General features: G+C 45.6%; 1 protein-coding gene across 3 annotated transcripts in view; it reads left to right on the forward strand.

The window, feature by feature from the left end:
* The window catches only part of STS (steroid sulfatase), a 184359-nt gene that overhangs the window by 154078 nt on the left and 13367 nt on the right, over nt 1-16914 (forward strand). For 2 of the 3 annotated variants that reach the window (XM_049704884.1, XM_033420235.2), the window contains 3 exons: nt 4942-5101; nt 13458-13579; nt 13904-13966. In XM_049704884.1, the coding sequence (XP_049560841.1) occupies nt 4942-5101; nt 13458-13579; nt 13904-13966 (345 nt within the window). The remainder of the gene's footprint in view (nt 1-4941; nt 5102-13457; nt 13580-13903; nt 13967-16914) is intronic. The other variant, XM_049704885.1, reaches the window with a different exon arrangement.

Below are 16914 nucleotides of genomic sequence, written 5' to 3' on the forward strand. Positions count from 1 at the left end.
ATACGGAGAGAGTGACAGGGAAATAAGAAGAAAACTGGGGGGGAAGGGAAGGTCCAGGGAAGAGTATGGTTCGTAGGAGTGGACGCTGAGAAAGAGTCAAGTAGGATGTAGACCCCAAGGAGCCATTGTGTATATTATACACGTGATGTTCCCGTGAGTATTTTCGGTGCAGAGCGAGGGGCAGAGGCTGGCTGGATAGAAGGGGGCCGGAAGGTGAGCCGTTTCTCAGATTCTTCTCAGAAATGTGTCTGTGCAGGGAGACGGGCTGTGAAAGGGGTTGTCATGGGGAAGGTTGGAGTGTATTTCATTCTCTCAAGTCAGCTTCAGTAGACGGATCGTGAAGGTACAGGGCACACCTGAGAATGTCAGATTTCTGAGAAGACGGTGGGAAATGAGACCCAACATGTAGGAGGATTGATCTTTGCCAGGAGGAGGGACCTTGTCTAGTCTGGCAGGGAATGCCGAGAGCAGGTGCTGGTGCAATGAAAAGGGATAGCGGCTGGAATTTGAAGGTGTTCCCAAATGAAGCCTTCTGTTTCCTCTCTGCAGAAGGAAACAGAGTTACCTACTGAAGGCGGGGTAGGGCAGGGCATGGGGGTGACAAGTAGTATTCTGGGGGAGGGTTGACATGCCACCTGCAGGTGGGGAACCCTGGATTCCAGGAACAGGAAGGGACCCCATTTGGTCACTTTAACCAGATGTTGAGAAGATCTCGATTTACAGAGAACAGATAGATATTTTCATTGAGGGCTGGTATCGTACTGGGAAGGCATGAACATGTGTCAGAGGTTCTCTGGGATCCAGTCTTTTGGCAAGAATGTGATGGAAATGGTATATTGCATGATCTGAGCTGGTCATCGGGACCACATAGGATAAAGTTAGCAAACGTCCCAAAAATTGAAGTGTCATTTGGAACAATTGGGACTGTCCACTTAGTAGAAAACTGAACTACTGAATGATCGCAGTCCTCGACGAGATGACTGCATTGGGTTTTGTTTGACAAAACGTGTGACCGTGGTACGACAGGGTTCAATATTGCAGAGTTTGGGCCCAAGGTTGAGAAAGCTGTATTGGAAGGCAGAGGTTTGTGGTTAGATAATAGAGTGTTTGGATCACTCACTTTCGAGACGGCTCAGGTGGGAGTGATGTGGTCTGTGGGTGACGGAGGCCAAGGTTGCCTGGAGGGGCACATGGTTGGGGATGTGACATCAGTGGATAAACTGAGGTCTGGGAGGGCAGGGCATTGATGTATTTCGTGCTAATCGAGCTCATTTTCCTGGATGGAATGCACAGTGAGACTAAGATGAGCTTGTTGGGTAAGACTCTGGAGGAGAGAACTTTTGGAATGCAACAGGTTAGGGAAATGAAAAAGCCTAGCAAAGTTAAGGGACCAAAAGAGGTTGGAAACAGGAGTTTATAACCACTCCCATCTGTAAGATTCTCTTTTTTTTTTTTCCCCCAGGAATACTCTGCATCAATTCATCCATTCTTTCGTTCATTCACTGCATATATTGGACCTTCTCTATTTGGAAGGTATTACGCTGTGGACCGCAGTTGATTCAACAGTCGATTAGAGTTTCTTCTCAAGTACTCTTGGTCCCGCTGGGACGATGAGATGGGATCACATTGATTGTCACACATCCCATAAACGAGAACCTTGAAAAATGCCCAGGAAATGGAGAGTAGGAAGACATTACATGTGGTAGTGGTTGTAGAAGCCTTGATTAAATAGGAAGAGCGTCTTATGCAGGCTTTCGAGGGTTTACAGAAATGATTGGGGGTTGGGGGAAAATCCTGGTAGAGAAAACAGCAACAGAACTTTGCAGAAGGTGGGATAGGATGAGTTGTTTGCTGGGGCACTTAGGTGAGACTCAGCTCAACTAAGGACTGGTATTGGCAGGGTGGCCCAGAGCCAGGATGTGGTTACTTTACAGTTCAGGCTGAAGGAGAGATTCTTTAGTTTTTCGTTCTTGCAGAAGATATGAAGGAGTCCAATTAAGTGAAAAAATAAATCATCAGTGGAAGTCGCAGTAACATTTCCCCCCTAATAACACTGAAGGAGTTCATATTACGGAGTATGGTCAGGGCTGATGCACGCACCCTACTCCCCAAATCTAAATTCGGTAACTTTAAGAGCAGGGCTCCATATGTGGAATCTATCAATCAAAAAATTTAAAAAAGGGCTACAAATGAACTTATCTACATAACAGAAATAGAGTCACAGATGTAGGAAAGAAACTTACGGTTACCAGGGGGTAAGGGCAGGGGATAAATTGGGAGATTGGGATTGACACACACACACTACTATATATAAAATAGATAACTAATAAGGACCTGCTGTAGAGCACAGGGAACTCTACTCAATACTCTGTCATGACCTATGGGGGAAAAGAATCTAAAAAAAGAGTGGCTATATGTATATGTATAACAGATTCACTTTGCTGTACAGCAGAAACTAACACAGCATTGTAAATCAACTATACTCCAATTAAAAAAAAAAGAAAGAAAAAGGAAAAGAGCAGGGCTCAGTAAACTATGGCATTTGGGCCAGATCCAGCCTGCTGCCTGATCTTGTAGATCAAGTTTCCCTGAAACACAGCCATGTTGATTCGTTGGTGTCTGGCCCTCCTGCTTCTGAGGAGTTGGGCAAGCCACCCAAACCACCTAAAATCGTCACTCCCTGGCTTTTCAAAGGAAACACGTGCCACCCCGTGGCTCAGATGATTTAGCCGTTTGATGTCTTGCTTAAATAGTCACCTTTAGCTTCTGAAACCGGGTCCGTTAACTTAAGGGTGTTCTTCAGTTCTTTACCTTCAAGCAGTGACATGAGCAGATGGCTGCTGTTTTATTCTTGCCCCAATAATAGGTGGATGATCGTGTGATAGGACCTGGGCGGTTTTGTCACATCTCCCATCTATAATTGGTGGGGTTTCAGTGCCTGGACTGAATACATCGAGGAGGGTGTAAACTATAGCATCTTGGATGAGAAAGACTTTAGTGTGAATTAGATTCGTCACGTGCTTCCTTGCGATTCCCATCAATCCAGGGAACCAGTGTTATCAGGCGGGGAGATGCCCAAGAGGACAAAAAAAATGACAAATAGAGTATTGAATAAAACTCTGTGCCCACGTCAAGCAAAAGAATGGCAAGCATATGCTCTTGCCATTCAAAGGCATTTGACCTGCCGGGTGGCAGCACGTGCAAAGACAAAAATATAGAAGCGTGGTTTAGAGACAGCTGTTCCTAACAAGAGTCTCGGAGTGAATGGTAGAAGAATTTTCTCTGCACCGTCCTGGAGAGCTTAACTCAGCCATCGTCTGTCTGTGACTTCCTAGCACGGCCGAGTGCCACCGGGATGTTAAATGCGTGCACTTGACAATTACTCGACCAAATTTTAAATTTAGACCAGGCTCTTTTCTCTGTTCAGACATTTTCAGAAAGAAAAACTCCTTCACCTGTTTTTCCTGTATCTCCCTTGCAATCCCCTGTCCTTCTCTGCTAACCCTATTTCTCCTTGGCAAACCAACTCAAAGTCTGTTGCCTCAGGGCCCGTGTTCCCAGGGAAGAGGCATCCTCTGTGCTTTTTGTTGGGCTGCAATCAGAGTTATGCACAGCTTGTTACAAAGTCATGGGGAACTACTCCTGGGGAAGCAGCGTGTCTGTTTCTCCATCCATCCGCGGGCTCCCTGCTGGAGGGATCCAGCATCTCTGGCCTCTTTGAGCCCAAGGCCGCCGTGCTGCTGTCTCCCTTCCCCAAGGACCATTAGTGAGAGACCCTGGGGAGCATCTTCTGTTGACATTGTGACCCACTCCCAGCTCACCCCTCCAGCCCCTCCTGATACCCCTTTCATGCTCTATTTAGTTATTTTCGAATTGCCTCATACGTGCAAAGCTCGTTTTCCCAACTAAACAGTAAGAGCTATGCCAGTAATAAAATAATAACAATGATGAAAACGGCTATGGTCAGTGGTCTCCTGTCTCTCAGGCTGGGGATCATAGTCCCGTGAAATACTCACACCTTACACCTCTGGAACGTGTGGCACAGCGGTGGATCCATGTCCCAAGGGCGCAGAGCTGGGGTTTTCGTTGCCTAGGGCTGCTGCACGAATTCACCACCAGTTGGGTGGTTCAACACGACACAAATGGGTGATCTTACAGTTCTGCAGGTCCGATGTCCAAAATGGGCCCACGTGGGCTAAAATCAAAGTGTCAGCAGAGCTGTGTTCCTTTATGAAGGCTCTCGGGGAGGGAGGCCACCTGCATGCCTTGGCTTGGGGCACCTTTCTCTCTGTTCAGAGCCAGTGCCGTAGCATCTTCCAGTCTCTCTGACTACAGCCTCAGCTGCTCTGATGCCCGTTTTCCTGCTTCCCTCTTTCCCCTATAAAGAGCCTCGTGATTGTATTCGACCCACTCACATAATCCAGAATAATCTCTCCTTCTGTCGGATAAGGTACCATATCCCCAGATTCCAGGGGTTGCAGGTGGACATTTGGGGGTACCATTATTTTGCCTCCTACCAGCGGTAAAAAGTAGAAGTGGAATTTGAACCCCACGACTCCAGAAACATTGTTAGAAGTCTTTGTTGCTGCGAGATTTGAGTCTCCCTGATGACAGAGTCAGCACTTGTGTCCACCAGGCAATGCTGGCCGTGTGTCATGCATGTAGAGACCATGACATGTATATATTGGGTTGGCCAAGAAGTTCGTTTGGGTTCTTCCGTAACATTTTATGGAAAAACCCAAACGAACTTCTTGGCCAACCCGATATATATTCTTCACCACAAGAGATACAGTATTGCTTGTGAAATTCTCATTGAATCCATGTCATTAAATCACTAGGTTCTTCCAAATCGGCACCCCACATTAAGCATTGAAGAGTGCATTGAGGTACGTGTTGGAAAGACGTATAAATCTCCTTGATGCCTCTCCTTCGGCATTTTAGGGGGAAAAGCCAACAACTGGGAAGGAGGCATCCGGGTTCCAGGCATCCTCCGATGGCCAGGGGTGATCCAGGCTGGGCTGGAGATCGATGAGCCAACAAGCAATATGGACATCTTCCCGACGGTGGCCAAACTTGCGGGGTCCCCTCTGCCGGAAGACAGGTACTGTGGCTCCCAGGTGCTCGGGGCAGTCGCCTTCGGATTTTGTGGGCAAGGGTGTTCCGATTCGCCTGCACGGTGGCATATGCTACTTCCGGCTGGACCCTTTATCCACGCCCAGTTATGGGACTTACTGGTGAGTCCAGCAATGTAAACACCGCTCTGTCCATCCTGTTATCCCAGTGGGAAATAAAGTCCAAAGCCTGAAGGGGATGGACAGTCTTTTTGTTTTTTTAATATTTGTTTATTTATTCATTTATTTGGTTGCACCAGGTCTTAGTTGCAGCAGACGGGCTCCTTAGTTGGGGCTCGCTGGCTCCTAAGTTGTAGCACGTGGGCTCCTTAGTTGTGGCAGACGGGCTCCTTAGTTGTGGCATGTGAACTCTTAGTTGCAGCATGCATGTGGGATCTAGTTCCCTGACCAGGGATTGAACCCAGGTCCCCTGCATTGAGAGCATGGAGTCTTATCCACTGTGCCACCAGGGGAATCCTATGGGATGGACGGTCTTTAACTGAGCCTCCCTCTTTTGGCATTCCGTGGAACCTCTCCCCCTCCCTCTCTCTTCTCTCTCTCTGTCTCTCTGTCTCTCTGTCTCTCTGTCTCTCTCTCTCTCTCTCTCTCTCTCTGTCTCTCTCTCTCTCATCTGTGCCCATCATCGGCTTGCAGAAGAGCAGCTGGGCAGATGCCCTCTAACCTCCCTTGTTTCGTCCCACACCTCTCCTCCTGGCCCTGTTCACCAGCTCTATGCTGCAGCAGCGAGAAAGGCAGTTGGGTGCCTAGTCTGGCCCCTTTTTTCCCAGCACGTCTTCATTTAGCGAGTTCTAAATGAAATGTCTTTCTCTTACATTTAAATACAACTTCCGACGGCATCGCCAGTGGTTTCTCCTTAAGTGTTATTACCAATCTGAAGAGTTCTAAGTGAGGCACACTGATTCATTGCTTTCGTTAGTTGGGTGGCAATCCAGGGTGACGGCAGGCACACGGGCTGCAAATCTTGTTCAAATTCAGCTGCCGACAGAACCAAGAGGAAACTGGAAACCAGAGACGAAAACAGCAGCTCAGCCAGAGCTGAGTCCATGGACAGGTTTGCTCACCTCCCATTGTGCGCAACCTTGGTTCACTCTTCTTTTTTTTTTTTTTCAAATTTCTGCATTAGGTATAAGTTCCTCTCAAAGTGCACGTGCACACACGCGCGCACACACACACACACACACACACACACACACACACACAGATGGGAAAGGCAGAATTGTAGACTTCAGCCCTTCTCAAACTTTGTGGCCTCGAGATTCATGTACACTCTTCCCAGATCCCGGAGCCCAAAGACGTTGTGTTTCTGTGGGCGGTATCTATCAGCGTTTGTCATATGAGACATTAAACCTGGAAATAAAAGTTTTTAAACGCAAGAGGGCCCAAGCACACAGTGCATCGGCTGACAGAGTGATAATGGAGCCCCTGGGGAAACCCACCGTAAGCTCATGAAAGAGTGGGGCTGACAGAGTGATAATGGAGCCACTGGGGAAACCCACCGTAAGCTCATGAAAGAGTGGGGGTACAAAAGGCAAATAACATTTTGAATTACCGCAAGGACAGTTTGAGCTCATAGACCTCCTCGTAGGTCTCAGGCATCCCTGTGGGTCTCTGGACCACACCGTCTCAGGGTAGCTGGTGCTTCAGAGAAGAGCAGAGATTCCCGGAGCTATGCTGCTGTGGCTTCACTGCTGCTGAAGCATTGAAGTTCCTGGGCCTTGATTTCTTCTCCTGCAAATGGGTTCACACTTGCACAGGATGGCAAGCACTAGAGCATGTCAAGTGCAGAGTAGAGATGCATGAATACTTGCCATTTTTGTTTCACCCGCCATATTGAGAGGTAACAGGTAGGGAAGGAGAGTTGTTTCCACTTACACGTTCCACGTCCATCTGGGCTCAGAGAATCATCACTGTGAGGGCTGAAGGGGCTTCTAAGAGCTGCTATTCCAATCAAACTATTCTTCTTCCCCTCTAATGACAGAAAACTTGGCAGGAATAACTCATCAAAAGTCTTTTCTTACAGAAAACTAAAACTCTCACTCCTTATTTTACTTGCTCTCTGGCCCTGGTTCTTTCCCTTGGAATAAATCTGAATAGTTCCATGACCCGTGCACACTGAGTGTTCAGATAGTTTCATTAAGTACATTTTTCTCTCATGGTTCATGATATTAAATTCGTCGGTACTCTCTGCTTTCACAATATCTTTATATTTTTATTATTTTTAAAACATTTATTTATTTATTTATTTGGCTGTGCCAGGTCTTTAGTCACGGTATGCAGACTTCTTAGTTGTGACATGCGAACTCTCAGTTGCGGCATGCGTGTGGGATCTAGTTCCCTGACCAGGGATCGCACCCGGGCCCCCTGCATTGGGAGCACAGAGTGTTAACCACTGGACCACCAGGGAAGTCCCTGCTTTCACACTATCTTTAACTGGTTTTCCACCTCACTGGGAAGAGCCAAGGGAAGGGAATATTTCAGAGGCAAAGAGGAAGATCCCTAAAGGGAGATCTTGCTGCCGGCACCTCGCACCCACCCCAGTCTGAGGCTAATGGGGGTCATCCTGTTTTTCTGCCACGTGCCCATTGAGGAAGGAAGCAGCCTCCCTCCTAAGCTGACCCAAACATTTTGTGCACGAGCCAGTGTCCTCAGTGCAACCCATTCTGAGTATTGAAGGTTCTTTCAATGGATCTCACCTGTTGATGGTCCAACTCAACCCAATGATACTATGTCTGGGTTTTGGTCCAAGGCTCTATAAGATGTCATTGTTCTCCAAGAGACAGCACAGATAAGAAAACAGCAATCTGCTTCCAGGTTGCTCATGGGAATAAAATGATCTCACAATATACTATTTAGATCATGTTAGCAACCAGGTCTAGAAGACGTCCTTGTGTGTCTGCCCTGGAGACGTTGACCATCTAAAGGGATGGTTCTCAGCTGGGGTGACTGTCCCTCCCAGGGGCCGTTTATCAGTGTCTAGAGACATTTTTGATTGTTTTGACTCGGGACGTTGCTGGCATCTAGTGGATAGAGGCCCGGGTTGCTGGTAAACATCCTACAATGCACAGGATGCCACCCTCCAGCAAGGAGTGATCCAGCCCAATATGTTGGGAGCGCTGAGGTTGAGAATTCTGCTCAAAAGCTTATTATTGCTCTTTTACGGAAAACGTCGTTATCTATATAATGAAAACCTCATCAAAACTTTTCAGTAAGAGCATCCGGATAATATCCTCATATATATCCATATCCATCTGTAAATCTGATACACAGGTATCTACTCTTTAGAAAACAGCCTAACTCTCTCCCACTAAGATTGGTGGAAATCAGCTTCCCTGGTTTCTTGCTTAAGCAATATTAAATTTACGTTTCTCAGGTGAGTAAACACATTCAGAGAGCTGGACCCAGGCTATATGACAATCACTTAATGAGGTTCCCTCACATTTTGCCACATTTTTCATTGAACGAGAGGAGTTTCGTTCAGAAGACCCCTGTCCTTCAAGTACAGCCTTGTAATTCTCAAGAAGCAAGTGCTGTTCTTGACAATCCTAGCTTGGTGAGAAATGAAAAGCGCTTCGATGCAGGGTTTCTGCTTAGGTAAAAAGAGCAGCAGTCCGAGGGTTACACATAGAGATTTTCACTTTGCAGAGTCTCAGTGCTGCCATGAGAATTCTCTAGTTCAACCCCGTGGTGTGCCTATATGAGATTCCTCTTGGCGGTGAATCTTTCCTTCATACCGACCGTGGCCATCACCCCAGCATATGCAGAAAAATCATTCCCCCAGCGTCTCCAAATAAGCTGATTCTGGACATACATGGAGGGCAGTCTTTCTTTGTGATATAAAACATAGGCAACAAAAATATAATACCTCAGGCTTCCCTGGTGGCGCAGTGGTTGAGAGTCCACCTGCCAATGCAGGGGACATGGGTTCGTGTCCCGGTCCGGGAAGATCCCACATGCCATGGAGCGGCTGGGCCCGTGCGCCATGGCCGCTGAGCCTGTGCGTCCGGAGCCGGTGCTCCGCAACGGGAGAGGCCACAACAGTGAGAGGCCCGCATACCGCAAAAAAAAAAAAAAATATATATATATATATATATATATATATATATATATATAATACCTCAATACATTAATTCATTAAAGTGAAAACCTGTCAGCCTCATCTTTGCAAGCAGATAGAGTATTACCATAGTGAATCTATGACCATGCACCCTCTTAATGAAGATTGGCATGCCCAATTCTCCTATTTCATAATGAAAATTCGATTTCATTTCTTTTTTCCAAGTTTGGAAAAGAAATCCAAATGCTTGGTATCACTTATGTCTGATGAAGACAAGGGGAGTGGCTTGGTTCTCCTACTCAATTTTGCTGACATCTAGCTGGGTGACCACAAAAGACTTCTTCCATAGAGCACTACAGATACAAGAGCAAGCTGTACCCAGCTCAGCTCCATTTTGCAGAATAAAAGTCGAAACTCTTCACGTACGTGTGACTACGTGTAATTGATCTTGCTTTCTATTCACATATGGCAGAATGTTTGATGTTTATGGGTGGAAGCACTTTTAATTATGAAAGAGACTTTCTGGGTACTTGGGATTCCCTTTAATTTATCAAAGATCTGTGTGCTTTCTTCTAAAAATGTTTCCTGTCCTACTCTACAGTGAAAAAAATCACCTTATTCTTTTGTTTGTTTGTTTTACATCTTTTCTGGAGTATAATTGCTTTACAAGGGTGTGTTAGTTTCTGCTGTATAACAAAGTGAATCAGCTATACATATACATATGTCCCCATATCCCCTCCCTCTTGCGTCTCCCTCCCACCCTTCCTATCCCACCCCTCTAGGTGGCCACAAAGCACTGAGCTGATCTCCCTGTGCTATGTGGCTGCTTCCCACTGGCTATCTGGTTTACATTTCGTAGTGTATATATGTCAGTGCTACTCTCTCACTTCATCCCAGCTTACCCTTCACCCTGACCCCGTGTCCTCAAGTCCATTCTCCACATCTGCATCTTTACTCCTGTCCTGCCCCTAGGTTCATTAGAAGCTTTTTTTTTTTTTTAGATTCCATACATATGTGTTAGCATACGGTATTTGTTTTTCTCTTTCTGACTTACTTCACTCTGTATGACAGATTCTAGGTCCATCCACCTCACTACAAATAACTCAATTTCGTTCTTTTTTATGGCTGAGTAATATTCCATTGTATATATGTGCCACATCTTCTTTATCCATTCATCTGTCGATGGACACTTAGGTTGCTTCCATGAATCACCTTATTTTGAATATGGCAACAAGTGACTCACCTTGTGCCCCAAGTTAACCTCTTTTTCAGTCCCCCAAGCCTTTCCCTTCTGCTATGATCCCCAAATCCTCCCCAGAGTGGACCCGGCACAGGTGGGTCGGAGGGGCGTCCCGAAGTACATGGCTCACTGACTCAGCTGAGAGAGATACAGCACATTCGTGGGGGGATGAAGTCACTGTCCCCCCCAAAAGTTCCCCAAACATGTTCTTTTCAGTTACATGAGAGTCATCCGCATGCTATTGAATTTGACCTGAAATTCAGACATGACTCTCCTTGACACTGAATTGTTACTATCCCCATGGTTGCCATGAGTCAGGAGCCCAAAGAGAATCATCTCACTTTCCAAGTTAAAGGCAATCTCAAATGAGCACGTTTTTCACAGAATCAGGCAGACACCAGGGGAAAAAAGCATCCAATTTTGCAGCCGTGGCTGTCCTGCAAGCGTGCTATGAAAAGTTGAATTTGTTTACAGAAAAGGCCAATCAGACGATTCCCATAGGGAAGCGGCGATGCTTTGCATCACTTTGAAAGTGTAGGGGCCTTTCTGCCACGAATCGTGATGTTGTACAAACATTTCCATCCCAGCCATCCCAAGTATTTTGATAACTCAGACACCGTTTAAAAGTTTAGCTCAATAGAGTCACTTTCCATTTTTCGTGGCAGAAATGAGCCTCTTTTTGACAAGCCGTATTTCTCCAGCGCTGTTCAACAGTGGTTTCCATCGCAGCGTGATTTATTGCCGGTTTCCAGGAAAGAGTGCGTTAGGTATAGGATGTAAAACAAAGATGAGATCAGTCTCTGCATCGCAAGAAAAAAGAAGTTTGCAGAACAGACTTCGCTTCCCTCCTTAAAAAAAAGAGACAAATCTGCTTGGAAATCAGAAAAAAAGTCTATGAGATTTACAGTGTTCTTTTTGTCATTAAATCCCCCTTTGTGGGATCAGGCCCAGTTCGGTTATGAAATACCAATCTTAAGAAAACAGTTCTGTCTCCTGGGTTCTTAAGTGCTGAGTTTTGTGGGTTTATGATGAAAAACAGCTTCGAGAAATGAGCTAGACATTGAGTCAGAGAAACAGAGATTCACTCTCACCCTTGAGCCATCGTGGAAAGGCCTTCTCTCCACGTGGAGCTAAAGGTGGTGGAGAGGTGTCAGGCCCATCTGTCCCATCTCTCACCTTCAGGGTTTTCACCACTGGGGGCTTTTTATGCGCAGGTCCTCCTCTCTGCTCCTCTTCCCTCATCCCTTGCTTCCTTTCCACCTACTTAGGCTCTCCTAATCTCAAGGACTGAGTTTTTCTTGAGATTCACAATACCGGCCATTTCAGGATAGAACTAGTATCCGGAGAACACACTGCTTCTGGATCGAATCATCTCTCTACCTTGTTCCTCTCATGGAAGATGAGAATCAGGCTTGGAAAGTGAGCCAATTCTGTCTTTTGTTCTTATTTTTAACTTACAATAATAGAATATTTTCAGTTCCGTGGACTTGTGCGGAGTGCATGATTAATAACTAAGGTGGGGGCCAGAGAAGCAGTCAGCAGTAATTACATGATGGGATTTTTAGCAACACCAAAATAAACCACAAAGAAAAAAGAAAAAAACAAAAAAAAACTCAAGGGATGTAGGACCTCTCTAGGGTGCTTACCCACATTATATAACCAAGTTAAAGTTCCGGTTTCTCAATTCCTCATAGTAGGAGGGGCCAGGGATGGAGTGTTTTGGGTTTTTTAAAAATTTTTTGTTGGAGTGTAGTTGATGTAAAATGTTGTTAGTTGCAGGTGTACTGCAAAGTGATTCGGTTATACATATACACATATCCACTCTTTTTAAGATTCTTTCCCCCATAGTTCATTACAGTATTGAGTAGAGTTCCCTGTGCTATACAGTAGGTCCTTATTAGTTATCTGTTTTATATACAGTAGTGTGTATATTCAGTCCCAATCTCCCAATTTATCCCTCTGCCCACGCCTTTACCCCTGGTGACCATACGTTTGTTTTCTGCATCTGTGACTCTATTTCTATTTTGTAGATAAGTTCATGTGTACCCTTTTTTTAGATTCCACATATAAGCGATATCATATGATATTTGTCTTGGAATGTTTTTAATCAGAGAAGGAAAACCCTCAAGTTCAACAATCTACCTCCTTCCAAGTAGCCTTCTGCCCCAGGTTTCCGTGGCAGTGGCCTAATGGTAATCAACGACTTCAATTTCTCTAGTGCCTGCTAATGTATGTTTCACTCAAAACAAAATTATAGGCTTTTTTCCTTTATGTAACATCCAAATAGTCTTAATTTTGCTCCTTAGCAGTTGTATACAGTTATTGCCTACCATCTGGAAAGTTCCCCTTCTCGGCCTAGTTATAGAAGAGATATATTTACCTTTGAGAACATAAACATATGTGTAATGTGTATATGTGATATGTAAATGCATGTGAGTACGTTTACATCTTCGGGGTATTTAATATCATCATGATTATTTACACATCACGTCCCTGGGACTTAGAACTTCATTTGCATTGAAGTCCATCCAATCTAAATTGCCCCATGCTGTATATTATCTTTTTTTTAAAACTCAGATTGTCAGAAATTCTTATTGTCTATAGATCCGTAGTTTGTGAATACACTGTTTGCCAAGGCAATAGGCAGAAAACTCGGTATAGGAGCAGCAGCAGGGGAAAGCAGTGGACAGCACGGACGCCCAGTCAGCTGGGTTTCAATCCCATTGGCTCTTACGACACACGTGGAGTTGGGTGGATCACTCCACTTCTTCATCCCATCATCCTGGAGTGATACTGGTCACAACTCACGGTGCTGCTTGGAGGATGAAATGAGTTCATGCACGAGCAGAGCTGGCCTCCCTACATTGCATACGGCGCCCAGTGTGGGTCAGTTAGTGTCCTGGGTTGGTTACTTCATTACCATGTCGTAGCTCTGTCATGCCCCCATTTGCTGGAAGGACAGTGCCGACATCGGGAGGTTTTAGCCCAAGGCTGATGTGGTCCCCTGATGCCCACCTGCTTTATCCCCCAGGATCATCGATGGGCGTGACCTGATGCCCCTGCTTCAAGGGAGAAGCCATCGTTCGGACCACGAGTTTCTCTTCCACTACTGCAACTTCTACCTGAACGCCGTGCGCTGGCACCCACAGAACAGTGAGCAGACGCATCTTTCTTTCCATGCTTGTAGGGCTACGTGCAGTCACTGCCATGGGAATAGAAGAAATTGCAAGAGGGCGTTGCTCTCATGAGATGGCCGAAAGATGCTCAGTTTTGCTTTCTCTGTCCTCCTCCGTGTTCCTTCTTCTCTTACGCCTCCCGGTGCCGTGGTGGTCCAGGCAGGGCGTCACACATTGCTGTGACATGTGCTTGCAGCTCCCTCAACCTGGGAGGACTTCCTTTCTTTTCCCTTCCTGGTTAATGCTTATCCCTCCGCCCCAACCCCCCTGAAAGCCGTCTTCTCTGCCTGCTGTCCTGCAGCTTTTGCACTGGCGCCGAATGCCCTTGAGATGTTTACCCGACCTTCTCTCCCGAGCCTCAAAGGTAGGGGTCGTGACTCATCGATCTGTGTTTGGTCACGGATCGTGTGTATTTGCTAGATGTGGATATTTAAGACAGAGTTCAAACGCTTTGATGTTATCATGGGTCCCAAACCCAGGGGTGTTGTAAATCATGCACTGTATCAGTGACGGGACCTTCTTTGGGTTTTCCAACAGCGGATACAGGGGTGCATTTCTAAAAAGCATAAAGGACCAAGTGGAACCAAGTGAGAATCGTCGGTGTAGTGATAGGTTCACATCTGGTTTTCACGTATTTAAACTTAGAACTACAGTAAGGCTCACATCGCTAAGATGCCTAGGAGTCTATGGGAATCCAGCAACAATTACGCCCCTGCTGTATATCCCAGAGGTAGAGGCTGCTATTGGACTTTGAGTTTCCTCTTCAGTGGGAAATTGAAACTCCCCACTTCTCTAGTGTGTTTTGGGATTCTGCTCCCAGAGGCGAGATTCTCAGAGCAGCTTGTGTATCCCCTGCAGCTGATGACTTGGTAAAAACTCAGGTGACTCTGATACTGGATTTCAATGTACCCCTCACCCCATTCTGCTCACCCAGTCGATTTACCAAAGACATCATTTAAAGAGCAGGTGCTCCATTATTCTTCGAGTGGAAAATTATAACCCTTCCGTTACCCAAAGAGATCACACCAGGTTTACCCTGCAACGTTTATACTTTCAATCTGGACGGCTTCCTTGAGATAGCTTCCGGAAGACCAATATGGCAAAACCATGGGCACATGATTCTAGGCCCAGAGGGATCCTATTTACGTATCTCATCAATGTGTCCATCATTCCTAACACCCATAGGAATGCTGTCTCTTTCTAGCATTATTGGCAGCATTTAGATCTGAGCCATCTCATCATAAATGAGAGATGTGGTCCTCGCCACTTCCTTTTATACGGAGCCTGCGAGAAGCGTAAAGAAAGTCTCGGGGACTCTTGTTTGTTTAAAGAAGGATGATATCACGTCCTGAGCCTTGCAGAATTGCATTTAAATAAAGCCAACCCCGTCGAGTGAGAGGAGCCGGAAGAAACCTATTGGATCAGGGGCTGGGGAAGCACATTATGTGGAGGAGTAAACAGAAAACGGACAGGAAGAGGCAGAAAATAGGAGTAAGTGAGAAAAACAAGACCCAGATTCTGATAGGCAGCTGGCCTGGGGATAAAGCTTGCTTCTAAGACAACACACAAGTGACATTTTCTCTTATGCAGTTCCTTACTATCTGCTGTCCTGAAGCAGCAGCACATGAGGAAAAACGATGGTGTTTCCACACCGGAATCATGCATCTAGCTAAAGGGACTCAGGAAACCGTGGGCTTTATGAATCGTCTCATCTACTTTTCCGATTGTGCCTGAAACTCAGTAACAATGGTTGCTGCCTTGGCTGTCACACATGGCTCCATGGCTGTTTGCTCAGTATTTCATCTGTTCGTTTGTTGTACACGTATTTATTGAGCACCTACTAAGTGGCACCTTCTGGGCTAGGCTGCGCACCTGTCAGTGAGCAAAATAGACCAAATTCTCTGCCAGGGAGTTGCTGACTTCTTAGCTCAGGACAGGCTGAAGGCTGTGCAAACAGCTGGGAATGCACAGGTGTGTAAGGAAGTGTCACCCGTGTGTGTGGAGTTACCTGTCAACTAGAGAATACAGAAAGTAAACTAGTACTAGTTAGAGGAGATGACTGACATCATCTCAGATCTGTGCTGGTAGGAGCTTATGGTAATCACTACACAGGAGACACTTCCCATAATTGTCAGTGGTAAGAGGGCTGCCTCCTGGCCTCCAAATACTTTGCTAGAAAAGAAGAGAGACATTTAGGATCAGGGTTTAGAAATGTAGCGTCAGGGCAGCAGTGAGCTGGAGCCATCTCCGGATGGCTCAGGCATCTTGCCAGCTTGTTGGGAAAGCACTGCTACCTGGAAGTCAGCCAGGCGGCGAGCGCTGACACCCCGGCAACTGGCAGACGTAGCAAACGCGCGCCCTGTTCCTCGCTCGGAAAGCACAAGCTTACCAGCAGTAAGTACGCTGGTACCCGTAAACTAGAACTGAGCGGTGGTGTGGTTAAGATCCAGTTGCCGTTTGTCTTGATCAGTTGGACGCCTACATGTTACAATTCCCAACTTGTTACTCATTTTCCCAAAAACTTAGAGCTGGAATGCTGTTTCCACCCTTTTAAAACATGAACCCCTTTCAGCTTTTATATACAGTGTCTTCTCTATAATTGAATCATTCTCTAATGATAATGTTTCTGTAATTTCGTTGTCCCAGCAAATTGAATGGTCTAACTTAATCATCTCATATCCTTACGCCCACTGCATTTTAGAAGAACTCACGAAAGTGTTATTAGGACACCGGTAACTTTTCTTGCATTACAATGGGAATTGTGAGTTTAAATTTACTGTTCCGCATGTATTCAAAAAGTTTGGCTTTAAGTTTTGACCTACGAAGCAGTGTTAGTAAAAATTCAATGTAATGACAACTTGATTTTATGGTAAACGTTATCTTAAAAGACTGGTAGTTAGCTCTGAGCTTCTGCTGCAGATTTTTGAGCAGATGAATGTAAGGCTATCAACTAAATGCTCGCATTAGTGTGAGACTTCCCAGGCCAGCTGGTTGTACAGAAATCCATGGGATGTGGTTATGCTGATGTGGAATCCAAGGAGTCCCATAAATCCTGCTAGCTTTTCAATTCAAGTTTGTTGGAAACTTCTCTCCTGTGACTTTCTTTTAAAGCATCATTTGAAAAACCTCAGTAGTACCCCTGAAGCGTACATTGTGTATAGAAAAATGATAAACAATTTTGACTTTTAAGACTTCAAAATAATTTTTTAAAATCTTAAATCACAACAAAAAGCAGTAGGAAATTAGAATTCATTCCAAAGAAATTTGTTTATCTCTAGCTCTTTTAAAGGTGCCTTTTTTTGAAAATAGGAG

This window comes from Orcinus orca, chromosome X (genome assembly GCF_937001465.1).
Source record: "Orcinus orca chromosome X, mOrcOrc1.1, whole genome shotgun sequence".
Lineage (NCBI taxonomy): Eukaryota > Metazoa > Chordata > Mammalia > Artiodactyla > Delphinidae > Orcinus > Orcinus orca.